The following is a 19,653-nucleotide window of genomic DNA, read 5'->3' as shown; positions in this document are numbered from 1 at the left end:
CGTTGTTGCTAAGTTTATCATAACTGCTCCTAAACCATTGAAGTCTTCTGGTGTCTTGCCCTTAGAGCATCTCCAATGTATTACCTCATTTTTTACTCCAAAATGGTGCAACACCAAAATGGAGTAAGGTTTTACTCCAATGTATTACTCCATTTTCTACTCCAAAAATAATATTTCTTAAATAATTTTATTTTTATTTTATTAATAATTGCAAATAAAATTTTATACTTATAAAAATTTACCAATTAACCCCAATTATTTTATGTTTACAATAATAATTAAAATATAAATTATTTGAATTAAATATTTATTATTAAAAAGTACAAGAAATCATTAAAAAAGACAACATATATATAGGTTCAACAATGAGCATTAGAATATTTTTCCCACAAATGATCAACTAATGCATTTCGTAATGAAAAATGAGCTTTTTTATTTTTGATATTCCTAAATCGAGCAAGAAAATTTTGAAATCGGACATTTTCATCTTCTGCAATTTCAATATCTGGAGGTGGAGCTTCTCTTCCAAGTTCAATTGGTGCATCAAGTTCACGCTCATTTTCATTTTCTGCAATTTCATGTTATTGTATCATTTTAAATATTATTTAAGTAAAAAATAGAAACATTAAAGATTCAAAGGACCATTTTATAAATAAAAAAAGTTCAACTCCAAAATGGAGTAATGGGTAAGATTACTCCATAAATGGAGTAACCCTAGCCATTACTCCATTTTTAACTCTAAAATGGAGTGGGGTTGGAGAAGATTTTACTCCATAATGATGTTTGGAGTTAAAAATGGAGTAGAGTTGGAGATGCCCTTACTCTCTGTTGTGCCATATCATAGCAGCTGAGAGCTTTATCATTTCCAATAGCATATTTAACCACCATCTCTGCCACTCTCAAGTGACCCTCTTTGGGCAAGGCTTCTCAAAATACGCACTCTGAAATAGCGTGAGAACATCACTTTCATCTGACTTCTTGACCTCGTAAATCTCCTACTTTCGTTTGTCAACGTTTCATAGAACAATAACGTACTTTATTTTGAAGCTAAATATAGATAAATCAATAATAAAAACACATACCCAAGGAGCGAGTCTTAATCATGTCCTACGCGTGCGGTCAACCTTAATAACCAACAAATATCTTCTACAAATTCCAAATTTTCAACAATGCAAAATCAAACTTCACAAAACAATCTTTAGAAGATATTTCTTGGGAAGTATAGGTTACTTCGAAAGAGATATATAAAAAGGAAAGGGAAATGGCGGGACCGGAACAAGCAGCAAAGCAGTCAAGTGAAGTATTGGGCCAGCGGCGAGCATTAGGGATATGTCCGGTAAGAGCAGCAGCGGTTGGATTTGTGATTGTTGGTGGACTTGGCTACATGGTCTTGTACACCAAGAAGAAGCCAGAAGCTTCAGCAGGTGATGTCGCTAAAGTTATGTCCGGTGTCTCTGGTACTACTGAAAGTACTCGTCCTCGTAATTGACATTTTTGATATATTTGTTCCTCTTTAAGTCACATATAACTAAATATTTTTTTTGTTGAAAGTATATAATGAATCTTTTAATATTTTATAACATTTCAGTATTTGAATTTGTTACTCAATTATTCTTGACATCAATCCTTCCAAAGTCGGTTATCACGCTCTTAATTTTTTGTAGGGAATGTGAAATCATTTGTATCGCATGATATTATGCTCAAGTCATTCAATTATAACTTGAAAATGAAAAACTGTTGTAAGTAATACGACAATAATGAAAATATTTACCCCCTCCATTTCATAAAGTTACATCTAGAAAAAAAAATTGTTTAAAAAAGATCTATTTTTACATTTTCAATGCATGTCTTATTAACTAATTGCAAGTTTCAAAAAACTTAATTGCACTTATTAGATTTTTATTGGATTAAAATTATTGAAAAAAATAATCACAAAAAACTATGTAAATTTAATGTGTTTTATTAAAATGTGAGAAAAGTCTAAAATATGTAATATTTTGAAACGAAAGGAGTATATATAAACGCAATGTTCTTAAACCGACTCGGACACTTAATTAGATTACTCTCTTGGTCATCGACCATAATTAAACCGCGTATCAATATATTGACAATTCTAATCTATATTATTAAAGCAGAATCTTATTGTCCTTTTTACCTTAATCTGCCTTTTTCTTTACTAACATTGCATGTTTCATTAAGGGCAATCAAGTAATATTAATAACACATCTATATTGCGTCATTTTTTTTTGATTCAGCCCACATCAGATATCTCTTGGGCCATTTGGACCGGTTAATATATCATATCCAATTCTCACATTTTTTTTTCCTTTGGACCATTGAGTCCAAGTTCAAATGATTTTTTTTTCAACTATTCTTAATTCTTATTTTTTTTCTTTTCTTAATATAATTTAAGCATTCATAAAAAAAATTGAATTTTTTCATTGAAAAGTATAAATATTTATTAAAAGTATATAATTTTTTTTATTAAAATATTAACCACATAATAAAATTAATTTATGAGAGTTATACCAACTTAATTCATTAAAGAAATAAAGTTTAATTTTTTTTAACATAAATAGTCATTTAAAATGAAATACGATAAATAAAGATAAAAAAATTTAAGTCTTTTATAAAATAAAACACAAATATATGAAAATATGACATTTACTAAATATTTGTCAATTGAAAAAAAAAACCAGCGCTTTGAAAGCGCATATCAAAATCTATTATAAAGTTATAAATAAACATATAATTTTTAACAATTTAAAAAATATAAGATGTTATCAAGTCTTATTTACAAAACTTAAATAAATATATTTTTTAAATTTTACTTTTCATCCAACAGAAGTGAATTATTTGATTAATTTTAATACAAAATAAGAACTTTGACCAAAAATAAAATAGTAAATAGCTAAAAAAAATATTTTAAAATTTATTTTAAAAATAATATTAGTAAAATATAAACTTATAATAGATTATCATAACAAGAATAAAATAATAGTCTACTACTATCATAACAATAAATTTTTATTTTATTTAATACGTTTTCTTCAATTTCTTCGAGTGACATAGTTTAAATTTCATCAAAATCTAAACAATCACAAATCTTGCACTTTGTTTAATTTTTTTCTAATATTAAAAATTTTATGAAAGTTTAATCAAATTTTAAAGAAATATTATCAAGATTTTTAGTGGATCAACCGATGTCAGATCGCAGCTATTCTGTTACTCAAACTAAATTATTTATAAATTTTTAAAAATAATTTATAAGACATTTATAGAAGTTTATAAACTCAACCCACCTCCTAAATATTAAACCATAACCAATAATCACTAAGCCATAAATAATGTTTAAGCATTATGAATTGGAAGAATGTTTCTCGCTAAGATTATGGCTGCAACTTGATTACATATTTTTGGAATGAAATGCTTTGGAATGAGTAATTCCATTAGTTCCATAATTTTTTTTACCATTTAACGTGAATGAAATAGAACGCTCATTCCATCTATTCCAAAAAAAATTTAACAAAATACAAAGCAATATATTCCATAACAATTTTGTTCTTGAATAAATGGAATGGATCTATTCAATTTTTCTATTGTATTCCATTCGTGTTATTCTATTCCCCTCTTTTCCATTTATTCCTTTTTTGATTCACCAGTTGCAGCTTATATATTTCAGCCAAATAAGGAACATTCTTCTTTATTATTATTTGACTTCTTATAACCGCATATGAATCATTCAAGCCAGCCAGAACCTTAATTATTTTGTCATGATCAGCTTTGCAATAATCATATTTACGGCATCTCTTAATACAAATTGCACTATCAAATTCATCCTGCAAAGTTTTCAATGTCGTATAGTAGGTGGATAAATCCTTGATCCTTGTTGTAATGACCAAATTTGTTGAGAGAGTTGATATGATCACAGAAAATTGGTAATATGGAAACGAGTCATCAAGTCCTTCCAAATCTCTGATGCATCATTGAACCATAAATACACTTATAAAACCTGCTTTTAAACAGAGTTTAACAACCAAGATTTCACCATAGAGTTACACACCTAGACCATATCCTGAAATTACAATGAGATTTACTTGGCCTAGTAATCGAACCATCAATAAACACTAATTTGTTCTTTGCATCTAAAGAAATGGTCAGTGCAATAGGCCAATTATCGTAATTCATACCATCGATTACCTCAGAAATGGCCAGGACTGTCACCATTTGTGAGATAGAATGGTGAGTGTATGCTATCGGGTGGATATGTTGCTGAAATCAGAGAATCTGGGGGCATGGTAGCTGGAACATAGTTTTGTTGGGAAGATGATGTTTCTCTACCGGTGCTACACGAAATTTTGCGAGCACATCACCATTGTAGCAACTTGAAACTTCGAATAGCCAAACAAAACTTTTGACCGAAACTTGACCAGAAGATTCCCCGACAAATCAAAAACAAAAAACTACTGAGGTTTGTGCTCCAAAGCTATAAGGAAGCAGAAGAAGCGGGTGCTTCCAGCCGCAAATAAATATTACATTTAGCGGCCACATTTTACCAAAGTTACTCAGTAGCTCTAGTGGTAGTGTTGAGTCTTGAGTTTGCTGAGGTTATGGGATCGATCTCTCATAATACATAATTGGCCACTTTTTTACATCTGGCTTCGAGCCCAATAATTTCACGGACCGGCTCTGCACCATGTTAGTGAACACAGAGAACGAGAGAAGATGTAACAAGCATTTTTGTGATTCAATCTTAATGATTATGTTATAACACACTCTTATGTCCTCGAGTATTCTCAGTTTACATAACCGTACCAAGTACATTTGTATTGGTTAACACTTAACCAGCTAATACTCATTTTATGTACATTAATAGTCGGAGTAGAACGTTTTTTTTTTGTAACAGTCGGAGTTAATATTTTTTTAATCATAATTCGGACCAACCTCACAACTGCTATGCTAGCTGGTTTTTTTGACTCTCGTCTGCCTTTGAATAGGAAGACAAGCAGCTTGCGAGTGGTCTTCAAGGGGATGATGATGAACCTCTCACTACATTAATCTGCGGGACGAGACCCTATATTCGAGAAGGTAGATGACTTTCTAAATGACTCAGACTATGTTCCTGGTCCGGTTCAGTTTATGTAGGGCTTTTAGTTATGTCGAACTTTTTATCTGCTTTCAGGAGCATAGGAAGGGTATTGTTGAAGTCATCTTCGGGATACGTCTGTATCAATATGACTGTCAAGCAGATTGCATTGCAAGGTTCATGGTCATCCCAAACTTGCAAGCTGCTTGTCATCCTCTTAAAAAAGAGAAGACTAAAGACAAGTGAAATCTAGCAAGCTTCGAGAGTCGTAAGTTTAGTATGAATTTGGGAGACAAGTCTAGAATGGAATGTCACTGCGGAAGCGCATTGTTAATCTAGTCCCAGTTATTGCTAATCAAATTGTTTGAGTAACCAAGCATCTACTAGACTCAATAGCATCAATGTACATGGAGTCCTGTACAAAAAGTCCAAAGTGATTTTGCAGTATTTTTGATCCAACTGGTTTAACATACCCATTAGGAAAACAATTAGAACAAACCATTCAAAATAAACATTCAGAACATGTCATTAAAATTAAATAATAGCACTAATTAATCTAATACGCCAATTTCCAAATACGCAGGTTTCCTTCTCCCTTCTCTTTTTTGTCCCTTTAAAAAGGAAAAGAAGAAGGGGGGGAAACAAAACTAGAGACATCATTCATCAGTGAACAACAACCTGTTGATTGACGCCATCGATGAGCATCACAGAGCTGTGATGATGAACCATGTGCCACCTCCCATTGTGGTGCTCAAACACATTGGTGATGAGAAACGGACCAGCGTCCACGTTCAGGTACGCTTTCATTGTGACCCAAGCCATGTCGGTTAGTATCCGAGTGCGAACGTTGTGGACCTGAAAGTCAAACCCTTGTTCCCAGTTGAAACAAAGTTGCCAGCTTTGCATCACTTCACTGTAGCTAGTACCACAAAAGCATACACAAACCCGTTAATAAACAGGCTACTAGGTAACACGAATGGCAGAATAAGAGGTAACCGTAACTAAGAAAAAAAAACTAAAATGAAGAGAGTGCTCAGGCAAAAGCAAAAGGAAGGTGAGTGGGTAGGTACCCAGAGAAAAGTTCGCCAGAGGCATGGATGCACTTGACATAGTCGGAGTTGAGCCACAACTGAGCCATATCTGGAAGAGACCTCTCTCTGATGATGTCGAAGAATCCAGTATTCACACTAATGATTGCTCTAGTTGTAGCATAGTAAGCTTTCCACCCGTTGACCGGGGTTATACCATCTTGTTCCAGAGTAAAATCCTAGAGCAACAAAAGGTAGACAAAGATCAAAAAAAAATCTTATCCAACAAAACACCATTCATTTACACACTCATAAAAATGCTAAAAAATCTCATCTTTAAGCAACACTCGTCCCAACAGTACAAGTGGTTAGTGTGTCCTCATGAATCCAATAAAAATGCTAAAGTTGTTATCTTTAAGCACACCACTCATCCAAAGAGTAAGAGTATACAAGGTAGAAATCAAAGTGAATGAAGCAATCACCTTGTGAAAAAGGGCCTTCCAAGCATTGTCGTCGTTAGCAGCCTTCCTCATCAAGGAATTGGTCATGGACAAGCGGCAAAGACTTGGATAATCCAAGTAGCTGAGCGCGTGGGTTGTAATCTCCGGAACCAACTGCTCCATCATCGACACTCCCGGCTTATCATCGGCCACAACATCCGGTGGTCTGTCTCCTGCGTTTCCGTTGACACTACCGTTGGCCAGCGACGTCGACGGCATCGGTTTCTCCAGATTTATTTTCTGACTGAGAAAGCGATTGATCACGAACGAACAAGAGAGTTAGAAGGGATGATTTGGACCAATAAGACATGCAAAATGAACACAAAAAAACCTTAGACGAGGTGACCGGATTAGGGTTTTATGGAGCGATTGATTGCCTTCTTCTGCCGAAACCCTAAAAGTTGAATTGGCGAGACGAGAGGAAGAGGAGAGAGTGCGTTTTGGGGGTCTCCAACTCCGTAACTGACCCCATCGCAAATGTGTTATGTCAATTAGCCTTATGTTTCAAGGGTGTTATTGTAACTTTTCACTTATCCAAGTGCGTAAATTAGCCTTTACTGTTAAGGATACCACGTTGTGGCCCAAAAGGCTTTTCTGGATTTTGAGGGCTTTTTCTTAACACTCGTAACCCAGGATGTTTCCTAGCGGTATTGTCGTTTTCAGTTTTTTGCAGCTCAACATTTTTTTTATAGATATTTAAAAGAACTAATTTTGAACTCTAATATTTATATTTTCAGAATTTTTACACATACAAATATATTTTGGAATTTCTACAATCTAATTTTTACAAAGGTGCTGAGTCATCCCTATATCAAAATATTGATTAGCTTAATATAAAATTCAAATTATAGTTAGAGTGATTTAGCATGCCATAAAAGTTTATTAGGTGTACCAGTTTTCTTGCGACTCAAAGGTGGGCAAGCCGTTTTCACTTTCAGTTTAATGTGGGCAATTTACGTAAACGTACCAATAAACTGAGCCCAACGTTGCAAAACTTATCAAAGTTATATAACTTGAGTCCGACATCTTTTTGTATTATTTGTTTCTCAGTCCCGTACTTACATTTTGAGTCAAGAAGACCCCACAGTTTTTCTTTTCCTCCTAGACGAAAATATGCGATAACCTATGTGACAAAATTCAATATGTTCTTTTATGTGCAAATTGCTTTTCCTCCTCAGTTGATCTAAGCATGAAGCATCGCCTCTAGGTTAGTTGGGTAACACATGTCCACATGGCGACCATTCCATACATTGTCGGCGAGGATGGCGTTCACGGCGTCTGTAGGATGAAACTGGTCCCACCAAAGATGTCCGGCGGCGTCAGAGCAAGCCATCTCCGGCGCGATGCACGGAAGCCATCCCTTGTACCTCCCTAGCCCACAACACGCCTCCGTCGTCTCATTAAAACCTGACCACAAACACAAGTATACTCAGATTAAACCAAACCTCTGAGAAGTCTTTTTCACAATTGGTCATCAGAAAACTCTATATTAGGCCACACTTAGAAACTCGCAGTATATAACTTCAGAGTTCCGAAGATAATAGGATCATACGGTTATCTTGTTACATAAAGCAAAATCTATGTCTGAAGAGAAAATTGAGATGGAAGTGGTTGTAGCTGTTGCTTACCGTAGAGCTGGTGGTTCTTGAGGATGTCCATTGCGCTTTGGAAGACATCGCAGTATATAACGGATGCGCCTGGAAGCTCACGGTTAAGCTGCTCTACAGTGTACCTCATGACGAAGTTGGATTCCATGATCATACTGTTCACGTCTTCTGCACATTCCCCGTTCTTGCTCCTGTATTTCCAGAGGTAGTACGGTGCACAGCCAATGGGTGGCAACCCCATCACCACCATCCTCCTCACTTTGACATTGTACAAGGTCTGTGAAACAAACAGAATACTTCACTTAGTGGTGAGATCAAAGGATGAGATATAACCCAATAAAGACGAAAGTATTCATAACTCAAATATGCAGCTTTGAGAACAAAGGTTGTGGTTTGATCTTTTATATAAGCGACTTGTTTTGTGTAAGTTCAAAAGCATTCATTTTTATGGTGCTACAGACTATCACCACCAAGAGCAGAAGTGTAAAAGATTGAAACGAAGTCAAACCTTGAGTTCCTGTCTCATATTGGAAGCCAAGAACTGATTAAAAAGCCATGGAGAATAGAGACTCTGAACACTGGAGATGTTTCTGATGTAGAAATGTATGTAATCATTGACTCCAATCGATATGTAGAAGACCGAGTTGGAGACAAGACGATCTGAAGCTTCCTCCCCAATGCTCAGTATCATCTGCTGGAAGGTATCCACAAACTGCTCAACCTGCATTGCAAACGAAACCCGCTGGCCCTGCAACAAACGAAAAGTTCCCACAAGGATTCTCAAGTGAACTCGAAAGAAGTTGAAATTTTGAGTATTACTAATTCGGATCCACTAGACAAGATGATCCCTGCACCGGCTGATGCATAGTTGACGCCTTGAAACATGTCCTTCACAGTCCCAGATTGTCCAAGATAGCTAGGAACGAATGGTAAGCCTAGACGATTAGCTGTTCACACAAAACTATGATTCAAGTAAGAGCAGATGATTCTTGATGCTACGGGGATCAAATTGGGGAAGAAACTTTAACCTAGAAAATCAACGGGGATCCTTCCGTTGCTGAACCTTCCCGTTGGCTGGTGCGTATCGAAATCCCTACCGTACGGAAGCCGATCTGCTCTCGCCAAGGTCCCAAGAAAGTTATTGGTTCCACAATCTACAGAGGAATCTCCGAACACGAACAACGCCGGTACACGAGGGAAAGACGACTGGATCGCCGGAGACTGGGCCTTGAACGGCGGAAACGGAGGTATAAACGGCGGAATCGGATGAGATTGTGAAGCAAACGGAGAGATTCTTGAAGAGAAGTGATGATCGGCGATCAGTTTGGGTCTTGTGGAGATTATCAGAGCAGAGAAAACAAGAACGAGGAGTTTGATCGACATTCTCTCTTGACGAGAGCGGGAAAGTGCGAGTGGGGTTAGCGAGATAAAGAAAACGTCGTCGTGTTAAATCAGCTCACAAGATCGAGACGACGAGAGGTTTTTTATTTATAAAAGGACTGCGATAAATTGAACCGGCTGAACCGGAAAGAAGATAAGAAAAAGATCAAGTATTGATTTAACATACATACCGGTTAAACGGATTTTAATACTAATACGTAATAACTATAATCACTTGTACTGGTCCATTTTGGTTTCGAACGTCGTAGTCTTAAATCAGCTTACAAGATCGAAACGCCATTATATTTTAGTGGAAACATCAATTATTGGTTTAACATACATACCGGTTAACCCGATTTGAATACTAAACGTAATACAATAATCACTTGTACGGGTATATTTTTGGTTTCAAACGTCGTCGTTTTGAATCAGCTGACAAGATACTTTCATTTTGGTCAACTGTTTCATTTCTCGAAAGATGAATATGGATCTTACAAGATCCAAACGCCGATACGTTTTATTTACAGAAAGCCTGAGACAAATTGAACCGGCTAAACCGAAAAGAAGAAGCTTAGTTCTGGTTAGAAAGATCAGGTATTGGTTTAAGTAACATACATACGGGTTAACCAGAATTTAAATATTAATACCAAATCACTTCACCTGGTGGATTTTGCTCTCTAACGGCGTCATCATGAATCAGCTTACAAGATCAAATACCGAGTATACGACGATATATTTTATTTATAGAAAGATTACGACAATTTGAACCGGCTAAACCGGAAAGAAGAAGAAGCTTAATTCCGGTTAGAAAGATCAAGTATTGGTTTAACATACATAGGGTATTGATACCGGTTAACCCGATTTTAATTTATCAATCACTTGTACTGGTAGATTTTGGTGTCGAATAACTTGTCCTCCCTCCACCACTGGTGAATCCCATGAGCTTCTTTAAAATCTCTTGACGAGCTCATGTTAACCGTTAGAACCGCCGTCGGAATCAGATGAACAGGTGCTTCTGTGTTCTTTCCTCCGCTCACAACATCCATCACCAAACCGCCCAACGAGTGCTGCGTTGCTAACCTCTCTACAAAACCGGCTCCTATCTCCTCCATCTTGTTTCGGTGCTCGAAGTAACCGATAAACTCCGAGCACAAGTGGTCCCCGGGATTGACGTAAAGCCGTGGAAACCAGTCGGATAACGCGGCAAACTGGTCGGGTGGTGCTGGTAATGCACGGTGGTTTTGGCTGACTTGCTGGCTTGCTTTTTTGGCTAGAGCAAGTCCAGCTGTGATCACACTGCCTGCATTATAAATAGCTAAAGTCAATATGCAAAACTTAGACATTCCAGCAAACCGGTTTGGAACAGTGTGGTTGTTTTGTGTTTTTCCGGTCTATCTGACTGGTTTAGAAGACTAGAAGGGTACTTTACCTGCGATACGTATCCCGTGTTTGATCCTCTTATCTTTGATTCTTTCAATAGGAGGAGACAAGAAAGGGGGATTAAAGGCGAAACACTCGGGGAGAACTCCGGTTCTAGCGACTGTTTTCCCAGTAAGCAAGGCCATGGAAGCACCAAGAGAATGACCAGCAAGCCAGACATTCGAACAACCAACCGAAGCCACCATGTTTCTCACAGCTTGCATAGCTATCTCAAACCTTGTCGTAGTGTGCAGCCCGTTTTTAATGATGTGGATGTCTAACTCGATGTCGCGGGAGATAGAATCCGCTTTATTAACGGTTCCTCTGAAGGCAATCACGAAACGCGGACTCAGTTCTTGGGACTTGGCAGTACCAGAAGACGGTTTGTACTCGTAGATTCCTCCGAATATGGAGAAATCAGCGTCGTCTACAAGCTTGCGAATGAGGCGGAAATGGAAAAACTCAGACCAAAGAGGAGATAGAGCTAGCTCGGGACCTTCCCTTTGTAGCTGACGGTCACGCTCAGCTACATAGATTCCTTGGACCAAGGAGGCAGCTACGGATCGCCTGTGATGTTCATTAGCCCTGCAGTTGAAGTTAAAGCAAGCTTAGCTAACTTCTTAACAACGAGTTCACGAACGCGAAGATTGTTAAGTCTTTATAACAAAGAAAACACAAGAGAAGATAGAGACCAATCTACAGATGTTAAGTGTAATGGGCCAGTGAGGCTGAAATCATCTCTTTCGCAAATCATTGTTACTCCTTCCTCTTCCACTGTAACTCTTCTGGGAAAGCCCAAGACCTAGAAACAGCAAGTGTCGGTTCGGTGATATCAATTTTACAGTTGAACTTAAGAAGTCACATGTAATATCTCACTCTAAAATCGTTATAAGTTAATGGAATTGACCTCTACTGGTGAACATTTTCAAAAAAAAATATGATTTTATAAGCAATGGTTATCCCTAGGAATTACGAAATAACAGAGAAACCCCCAAACACAAGTTTGATGTAAGGAAACGATATTATCCGATATCCAATCACAGATACAAAAAAAAAAGAGATGAATTGAAACTCGACGAACCTTGAGAGGCGGATTCAGATCTGGAGTTCCGTTAGTGTCACAGCGTTGTGATGTTTATAAAATGGAGTTAATGGCGGAAGAGAGTGTTGTGGGGGAGGGTCAGATTTTAAAGCCTCAGAAAGAGACATTTCAACTCTGTATATGATATCTACTCGAAAACGACTTCGTATCGGCTTCAATGTACTTTTTGCCGTATAAACCTAAACATTTGCTCTGTAAGTTGGTAACAAATTTTGATATTTGTTTATTTATAACTTCCCTTTCGTTGCACTCGGTTATACGCACACCACTTTTTTTCTTTGTTCAGAGGTTTTTAGATCAGTGAAAACGAATTACACCGACTAAATTTACAAATTGATCACTTGAAACAGTAAGGATTTGATAATTATTATTGTAAAAATACACAACTTCAATATTTTCTTTCAATCAGCTTTTTCCTGTGAGTTTTTCACATATGGGATAGGTAGACAAATAAGTTAAAGAAAAGAAGAATATTAAAAGAGGGTTGTTAATGAGAAATCTTCAGGCATCAGAGGAATCATATCCATAAGGATTATTACTAGTCCAGTTCCATGAGTCCCTGCACATCTCCTCAATCCCGTATTTGGCCCTGTGCATTGTTATAAACCCAATTCAATGTTTAATAGACTTCTTTCTAGTCTTATGTTTATGTCTGACTAAAGAAATTAAACTTACTTCCAATTCAATTCACTTTCTGCTCTCTCTGTTGATGCATAAACAACTTCAGCATCTCCTGGACGACGTCCGGCGGTCACCAGAGGGATTTTCTGATATAGAAAGGATAAAGAACAAGTTCCAAACTTAAGTATAAACAGGACACAAAACATGATCAAGAATCCAAGAACAAAAGAAAGCATCATTGTCTTTTTACCTTCCCAGACGCTTTTTCAAAGGCGTCAACCATTTCAAGAACAGATGTTCCATTTCCAGTTCCAAGATTGTACACTTCACAACCTAAAATAGAACACACACAGAGAGTTACAGAGTTGAGTATGATTCACAGTAGAAAACAGAAACAAAAGGAGTTGTTAATATCATCATACCGATTTTGCAATCCTCTAGCTTACGCAGAGCGGCTATGTGTCCATCAGCTAAATCCATTACATGAATGTAATCTCGAACCTGAGCAAAACATACAAATATAAAAGAGAGAATATGAGATCAAAATGTAGAAAAACTCTTTCACTTTTTTTTTTTGGAAAAACACAAAGATAGACATGCATACCCCTGTTCCATCTACTGTATTGTAATCATTTCCATAGACAGTGAGATGAGGTCTCCTTCCAACAGCGACTTGCTGGACAAAAGGCATGAGATTGTTTGGAATACCACGGGGATCTTCACCAATGTCACCACTAGGATGTGCACCAACAGGGTTGAAATACCTAAGCAGTACGATCTTCCATTCCGGATCAGAGCCATATACATCACGACAGATCTCCTCAATGAATAGCTACAATAATAAAAACAAACAAAAGATCCATAACTTAAGATTCACTTAATTAACCAGAAAATTCAAGTGGGAGTATGGTTTTAAAAAATAGTCAATGCACCTTTGTTCGTCCATATGGGTTCAATGCAGAGATTGGAAACTCCTCTGTGCAAGGAACTTCTTTTGGTGAGCCATACACAGTTGCTGATGATGAAAACACAAGCTGGAAAACATAGTAGTAACCAGGAGATCAAACAAAGATATATATATATAATGGTTTCAGAAAGAGAAGACATGTGGTTGGGAAAAACTATACATTTTTGCAGTTGTATTGAGCCATGACTTCCAAAAGCGTAATTGTCCCAGCAAGATTGTTATTATAATACAGCAAAGGCTTGTCTACACTCTCACCGACTGCTTTAAGTCCAGCAAAGTGTATCACTGCATCAAACCTGTCCATAGAAATAATTCCACGTTCATCAATAAACTTAAACCCAATCATATGCATAAACCAAAATCATTGTTGGGGGGTCATAAAATGAAAAAAGATAGAAGATGGGTTTTCTCTCTTATCATACTTTGTTTCTGAGAAGATCTTTTCAAGGGCAGGTCTGTCCCGGAGATCAACCTGCAGTAAAATAAAATAAAAAACAATGAAGTTTTAAAGAACTCTTGATCCAAGAGATTCTTCTGATGCTAATGAAACAAAACAATATGAATTCAACAAATGGCAGTCCAGTTTCAGACAGAACAGAACTTTGGTGAAGTACAAAGATAATATTATTTTACTCTTTCACATGGTTGATGGTACTGACAAATTTATTCCTAAATCATTACTTTTCTCTTAAAGCATTATTTTTTCCGCTTCAAAACATATATGATTTTGATTAAAACACACAAAATTAAGAAAATACTTTATTTAGAATATTCATCTAGAATACTTCACCAATTATATGATATATTTCAAACAATAATAATATTAAGATAGTTAAAATATCTTTTATTTAAAACATCAATAGCAAAATTCCATTAAAATTGCAGATAATTACTGAAATAAAATAACAAAATTAGGCAGAGCTCCTGCAATATCAAAGAATCTTCAAAAATAGATCTTTTTATTCCGAGAATTTATGCCTTTAAGAACATAAAAATAAATAAAAGAAACCGCCTCCTTTAGTAGTCAAATAGATGTTTAACTAGTCAAACCACAATCCAAACTTTTGTTGAAACCTTAAATTATTAGAAATTATTCAGTCACACGTTACATGGACCCTAGAAAAAAACGAGATTCACCGAACCTGGTGGAAGGAGAGACGTTCCCCGTGTTCGGCGGCGAGTTTCTTCACGCGCTGGAGAGAAACGGCGGATGAATTGTCGAGGTTATCGACAACTACGGCGGAGTAACCGCCGGTAAGCAATTGAAGCACCGTGTGACTTCCGATGTATCCAGCACCGCCGGTTACCAAAACGTTCTTAGACACCATCGTTCACGAGACTTGCGAAAGAAAAAAACTTTATTATGTTTTTTCTTTAGCAGAAACTTTATTGTGTGTTGTGAAGGATTCAAGAGAAATGGTTTTATAGGATTGTTTGGTTGTTTTGTTTGTTTGTGATCCAGCGAAGAAGGGTTTTGATTTTTAGAAACGGTGAAGGTTACGTGATTTCACTAAACATGGAAGTTTTGATTTGAACAAAAAGTTATTAGTATATAATAGTAATAAACTTACTCTTTTATTTATTTATTTTTTATTTTGACAGCTAACAAGAAAATAACAAACTTATTAAAACGCAGATTTAAGGGAAAATAGAAGAGAAAGTTGCCACGTGGTGGAATCTGGTGTGGATGTTTGGATAATACAAGTGTTTCAGTTATCGGAATTTCCCTAAAAACATCCTCTTAATTAAAGCTCGATGTTAAATTAAGCTTTTATCTACTAATCAGCCAGACAATATTAGCGGGGCTGAATAGCGAAATGGAACAAAACTGTGGAATTGTTTTGTTAATTGATCATTTATTACTTTACAAACGTTAATTACCATTAAAAAAATCCCAAGTGTCTAGCATAAAATATTATTGATATTGTTAATGTAGTTACTCATAATACAGTTGCAAAATACTGAGCTGATAAATACTATTTTTTTTTCTGTTTCACAATGTAAGATGCTTTAAAGATGGTCGTTTTAAAATATTTATATTTTTACATTTAGATAAAATTTAACTCTATTAACAATTATGTGACAAATTCTATTTTGTAACAGAATGATTTTTAATTTAATATTAGTTTTAGATAAAAAAATTAATCCTTGTGTGTTTTAGATAAAATATTATATATTATAAAGAGATGGAATAATATAATACCAATTTTTGTATATAATTTCTAGTATACAAAAGATTGATGTTTTATTTTTTTTCTTGTATAAAAAGATTAATATTTTAGAATATGTTAACGCATTTGTTTTAAAATTTAAATTATAAATAAAATATAAAATTATGTGTGATGAAATTTATTTGATAAAACCAAGAAGTAATAATCTAAAAAGTGTATTTTTTTCTTTATATATATGAAAACCTTAAATATCAATATTTCAAATACAGTGGGAGCACTTGTTTAGAAGTTTAACTGTTTAACTATATTTTCTTGCACTAAAAGGTAGTGTGTAATTTTGTTTTTCTGGTCTTTTTTTTGACATCAAACGGTTGATATATTACTCAAGCTTGAGGTGGTCTACAGAACCATACCGGAATAGAAAAAATCAATGTAATACAAGTTCCTATGAAAGGATCTTGTTATATTAGCTAATGAATCAGACGGTACATTTTTAGATCGAGGAATAAAAATAATAGAGAATTCTGGAAATCTACTCTTCAGCTTCTGCAGCTCGGCCAATTCAGTTGAGAAGTTGGGCCATGCACCTGGGTCTTGAATCATCAAGATTAGATCCTTACAATCCGTGCCAAAAACTTGAGACGTCAATAGCTGAAGCATGCACTCCATCACCCATAAGAAAGCCTCGAGCTCCGAGTGAAGTGGTGAGATTCTTCATTGCTGGTTTCGTGCTCCCAATAGCCGAGTTGTTCCTCATGAGGTCTTCCATGTCCATCCATAACCACTGTAGTGTGCATCATGTGTCCATAATCCATCTATCATGCATTTCTCAGAATTTGTTAACTGCCCAAGGTTATGTGCGATTACATGTTCCTCTTGTTTGTTGTTTGCTTGGAACGAAGCATGACATTTTGACTCAGCATGTCGGACAGTTTCCAAAGGGTTCCTGTCTATTCTTCTGAATAGTTTATCATTTCTCGCTTTCCAAATAAACCACATAATCCAAGGATATGAGTCTTTATCCAGCTCAGGATCTTTTATATCATTCTTCCTCCAAAAAAGATAGTTTATTTTCGTATAGTCGTTCGCACTGCGGAAAATTGATGGCGGAGTTGGGGTTGCTGCATGTGCCCATGTTTGTAGCGCTGGGGGACACTCGAAGATGGCATGGTTTATAGTCTCATCATATGCTCCGCATCTAGGACAATGGTTATCGCATCGCATATGACGATGTGTTAGATTGCTTATTACTGCTAGTTGTCCAGAGATTGTTTGCCAGATAAAATGTCTTAGTTTTGGTGGAGCTTTTATCTTCCAAGCAAAGGCTTGGAGTTTTGTAATACTCGGTTCTCCCTGGGTTTCCACCATCTCTTTGTTAAGAATGTTCTTGGCTACCCAATATCCTGATTTTACAGTGTACATCCCATTCTTGGTATAACTCCAACAGTACTTGTCTCTCTAATATCCTTGACTTATGGCCAAAGATTGAATGAGAGAGATATCTTCTGGATCCACATAGTTTTCAAGCATCTATGAGTTTCATGCTTTTGGATCGCCTGTCATCAGATCACGAACTGACATTATTGGATGAACCACTGCCGCTAGTGGTCGAGCTGGTCTTGCTGCTATCGTTGGTATCCAATTGTCTTCCCACGCTCTAATCTCATTCCCAGAGTGTACCTTTTGTCTGATACCCAACAACATTAAAGGTTTCGCTGCCATTATACTTGTCCATCCATATGAGGGTCTATCTGCCTTGTTTAGCCGCAAAGGCGTGCTACTTCTGAAGTATTTGTCCCTTAGAACTCTAGCTACTAAAGAGTCTGGGTATTGTACCAAGCGCCATAACGGTTTGCCTAGTAGGGCAAGATTGAAGTCATGGATCATCATGAATCCTATTCCTCCCTCTTCTCTTAGTTTGCAGAGTTTTTCCCATTTTACCCAATGTATACCTCTTTTAGGAAGGTTTAAACTCCACCAGAATTGTGCAATGATACTAGCTAAGTTCTCACAAGTCTCTAATGGTAGTAGCAAAGTCGACATTACATAGGTAGGTAATGCCAAAAGGATAGACTTTATGAGTACTTCATTTCCTCCCTTTGTTAGCCACGGCCTGTCCAGCCGTTAATACGATTCTGCAAATGATCCTTCAAGAAAGCAAACAACTTCCTTTTTGAGCCAATATTATCTTCCGGGATACCAACATAACTTCCCATTCCTCCGTTGAGCTTTTGATAGTCTTTTTCACACTGCCAGGTATCTTTTTACCAAAGAGGAGGGATGATTTTTCGAAATTAATACATTTTCTAGAAGCTTCCTCATAAGTCTTAAGAACTTTCATGACTTCATCGCATTCACGGGGCTCCGCCTTACTGAAAAACAGGCTATCATCACAAAAAAAGGTTTGATACCGGGGGCTAGCATGTGAAACGCACATCCCTGTTATCTTACCTTGGATCTTTGCGTGATTAAGAAGACTAACGAGTGCTTCCGTGCATATGATAAAGATGAAAGGAGACAAATGATCTCCTTGACGCAATCCCCTCTGCGGAGTTATATTTCATCTTGGCTGACCATTGAACATGACTTGATATTTCACCGATGTTACGCATCGCATTATCCACTCTATCCATGTACTTGAAAATCCCATCTTACTCATAACCGCACTGATGAAAACCCATTCTAGCCGATCGTAAGCTTTACTCGCTGTCTTCCAGCAACAAAGACTGACTGGGTCTCAGATATCCGATCCGGTAGTAACTTCTTTAATCGCTGGCATAATACTTTGGATATTATATTGTAGCTGACATTGCAAAGACTGATGGGTCAAAACTGAGACATTTCATTCGGTTTGTCTTTCTTAGGAATGAGACAAATATTAGCGTCACTAAGAACCGATCAGTATGATTTTGTTTTTCTAGTCAGTATGATTTACATGTGTAGATATATATATTTCCGACAGTGGAACTAAACGTCCAAACTTTTATCACATATATCATTCTAACCAAGATCCGATCCACGTAGAGACACATATAAAACAAAAATTTTAACCAAGAACCAATCCCACCGAATCCAAACCGACCCAAAATCAAATTTATAAATCTTAAAGCCGGTTGTGATTAACAATTTTTTAAATATTTACACTACTTTTGAAAACTAACTGTGCCTATATATATATATATGGCTCTGATTGGTAACTATTGCTTAATTGCGGAAACACGAAAAAAATAGTTAAACTACGAAGAAAATTAATTAAGCTGCGGAAAATATAAAATTTGCAAAATGATGGAATACATATTAAACTGATTAAAATATTTTGTTATAAAAAGACAAATATATTTAATTAAACTAATTATTACAAAATGTGAAAATAACTAAAATTTATTTAAATTTAGTTCTTATTATGCTTATTTTCAACGTTGTAATAATAGATTGACATTTTATAATATTATAAAATAAATAATAGTGTAACTTAATTTACAACATAACTATTTATTATTAAAGAATTATTACGATATATTTAAAATTTTAAAATGGTATTGTCATATAATTTAATGATATTAAAATATTGATTTTGTAAATAATCAACTAAGACTTATTTTTCTACTTCGTGGAATTTTCCTTTATATTGTTTTCAGTAAATACGTTTTTGCATTGTTTTTTTTGCAATTTTTATTTATTGGTGAAATACTTGCGGAATCAAGTTTCAAACACCATTTTGTTATTCCGTAAGGTTGCCATAATTGATATACATATAAGATTGGATATATTC

General features: G+C 35.8%; 5 protein-coding genes across 5 annotated transcripts; all 5 read right to left on the bottom strand.

Annotated features, from left to right (window-relative positions):
• Positions 1-5,504: 5,504 nt before the first annotated feature.
• LOC106422278 (F-box protein SKIP8) lies at positions 5,505-7,101 on the bottom strand. The gene is given in 6 exon segments (XM_013863091.3): positions 5,505-6,005; positions 6,157-6,353; positions 6,597-6,858; positions 6,946-6,991; positions 6,994-7,032; positions 7,035-7,101. Coding segments are annotated over 6 exon segments (852 nt in total). The 5' UTR covers positions 7,087-7,101; the 3' UTR covers positions 5,505-5,749.
• Positions 7,102-7,600: 499 nt separating this feature from the next.
• LOC106422358 (GDSL esterase/lipase At5g08460-like) lies at positions 7,601-9,700 on the bottom strand. Its single transcript, XM_013863153.3, has 5 exons — positions 9,250-9,700; positions 9,041-9,168; positions 8,730-8,969; positions 8,243-8,498; positions 7,601-8,021 (listed from the first exon to the last, which is right to left on the bottom strand). Exons 1-5 carry the CDS (start codon positions 9,602-9,604, stop codon positions 7,798-7,800), a joined length of 1,203 nt encoding a protein of 400 aa, XP_013718607.2. The 5' UTR covers positions 9,605-9,700; the 3' UTR covers positions 7,601-7,797.
• A 615-nt stretch (positions 9,701-10,315) lies between these two features.
• On the bottom strand, positions 10,316-12,302 carry LOC106422275 (GDSL esterase/lipase At4g10955). The gene is made up of 4 exons (XM_013863088.3): positions 12,102-12,302; positions 11,713-11,822; positions 11,031-11,605; positions 10,316-10,901 (listed from the first exon to the last, which is right to left on the bottom strand). The coding sequence occupies exons 2-4, from the start codon at positions 11,772-11,774 to the stop codon at positions 10,477-10,479; spliced, it is 1,062 nt and encodes a 353-aa protein (XP_013718542.2). The 5' UTR covers positions 11,775-11,822; positions 12,102-12,302; the 3' UTR covers positions 10,316-10,476.
• Positions 12,303-12,459: 157 nt separating this feature from the next.
• Positions 12,460-15,234, bottom strand: LOC106422285 (UDP-glucose 4-epimerase 5). The gene is made up of 9 exons (XM_013863099.3): positions 14,853-15,234; positions 14,133-14,182; positions 13,871-14,006; positions 13,676-13,777; positions 13,348-13,575; positions 13,166-13,244; positions 12,994-13,076; positions 12,798-12,889; positions 12,460-12,711 (listed from the first exon to the last, which is right to left on the bottom strand). The coding sequence occupies exons 1-9, from the start codon at positions 15,036-15,038 to the stop codon at positions 12,624-12,626; spliced, it is 1,044 nt and encodes a 347-aa protein (XP_013718553.1). The 5' UTR covers positions 15,039-15,234; the 3' UTR covers positions 12,460-12,623.
• A 2,186-nt stretch (positions 15,235-17,420) lies between these two features.
• On the bottom strand, positions 17,421-17,924 carry LOC125578111 (uncharacterized mitochondrial protein AtMg00310-like). The gene has a single exon (XM_048740400.1). It carries the CDS (start codon positions 17,922-17,924, stop codon positions 17,421-17,423), a length of 504 nt encoding a protein of 167 aa, XP_048596357.1.
• Between the last annotated feature and the right edge of the window lie 1,729 nt (positions 17,925-19,653).

The sequence above is a fragment of the Brassica napus genome, chromosome A9 (assembly GCF_020379485.1).
Source record: "Brassica napus cultivar Da-Ae chromosome A9, Da-Ae, whole genome shotgun sequence".
Taxonomy (NCBI): Eukaryota; Viridiplantae; Streptophyta; class Magnoliopsida; order Brassicales; family Brassicaceae; genus Brassica; species Brassica napus.
Note: the sequence above shows the minus strand (reverse complement) of the source record. Positions and strands in the feature narration are given on the sequence as shown.

Bases quoted from the DNA above. Each gene is read 5' to 3' on its own strand.
- LOC106422358 (XM_013863153.3), bottom strand. From the start codon at position 9,604: ATGTCGATCAAACTCCTCGTTCTTGTTTTCTCTGCTCTGATAATCTCC. The intron at 9,169-9,249 runs GTTAAAGTTTCT...TTGTGTGAACAG, and splicing joins GATCCCCGTTGATTTTCTAG to CTAATCGTCTAGGCTTACCA. The intron at 8,022-8,242 runs GTAAGCAACAGC...GTTTGTGGTCAG, and splicing joins CAAGAACCACCAGCTCTACG to GTTTTAATGAGACGACGGAG.
- LOC106422275 (XM_013863088.3), bottom strand. From the start codon at position 11,774: ATGATTTGCGAAAGAGATGATTTCAGCCTCACTGGCCCATTACACTTA. The intron at 11,606-11,712 runs GTCTCTATCTTC...CTTCAACTGCAG, and splicing joins CACTTAACATCTGTAGATTG to GGCTAATGAACATCACAGGC. The intron at 10,902-11,030 runs GTAAAGTACCCT...TTTATAATGCAG, and splicing joins ACACGGGATACGTATCGCAG to GCAGTGTGATCACAGCTGGA.
- LOC106422285 (XM_013863099.3), bottom strand. From the start codon at position 15,038: ATGGTGTCTAAGAACGTTTTGGTAACCGGCGGTGCTGGATACATCGGA. The intron at 13,778-13,870 runs GTATAGTTTTTC...TATGTTTTCCAG, and splicing joins CTCAATACAACTGCAAAAAT to CTTGTGTTTTCATCATCAGC. The intron at 13,077-13,165 runs GTATGATGATAT...GTTCTATTTTAG, and splicing joins GCTAGAGGATTGCAAAATCG to GTTGTGAAGTGTACAATCTT.
- LOC125578111 (XM_048740400.1), bottom strand. From the start codon at position 17,924: ATGTCGACTTTGCTACTACCATTAGAGACTTGTGAGAACTTAGCTAGT.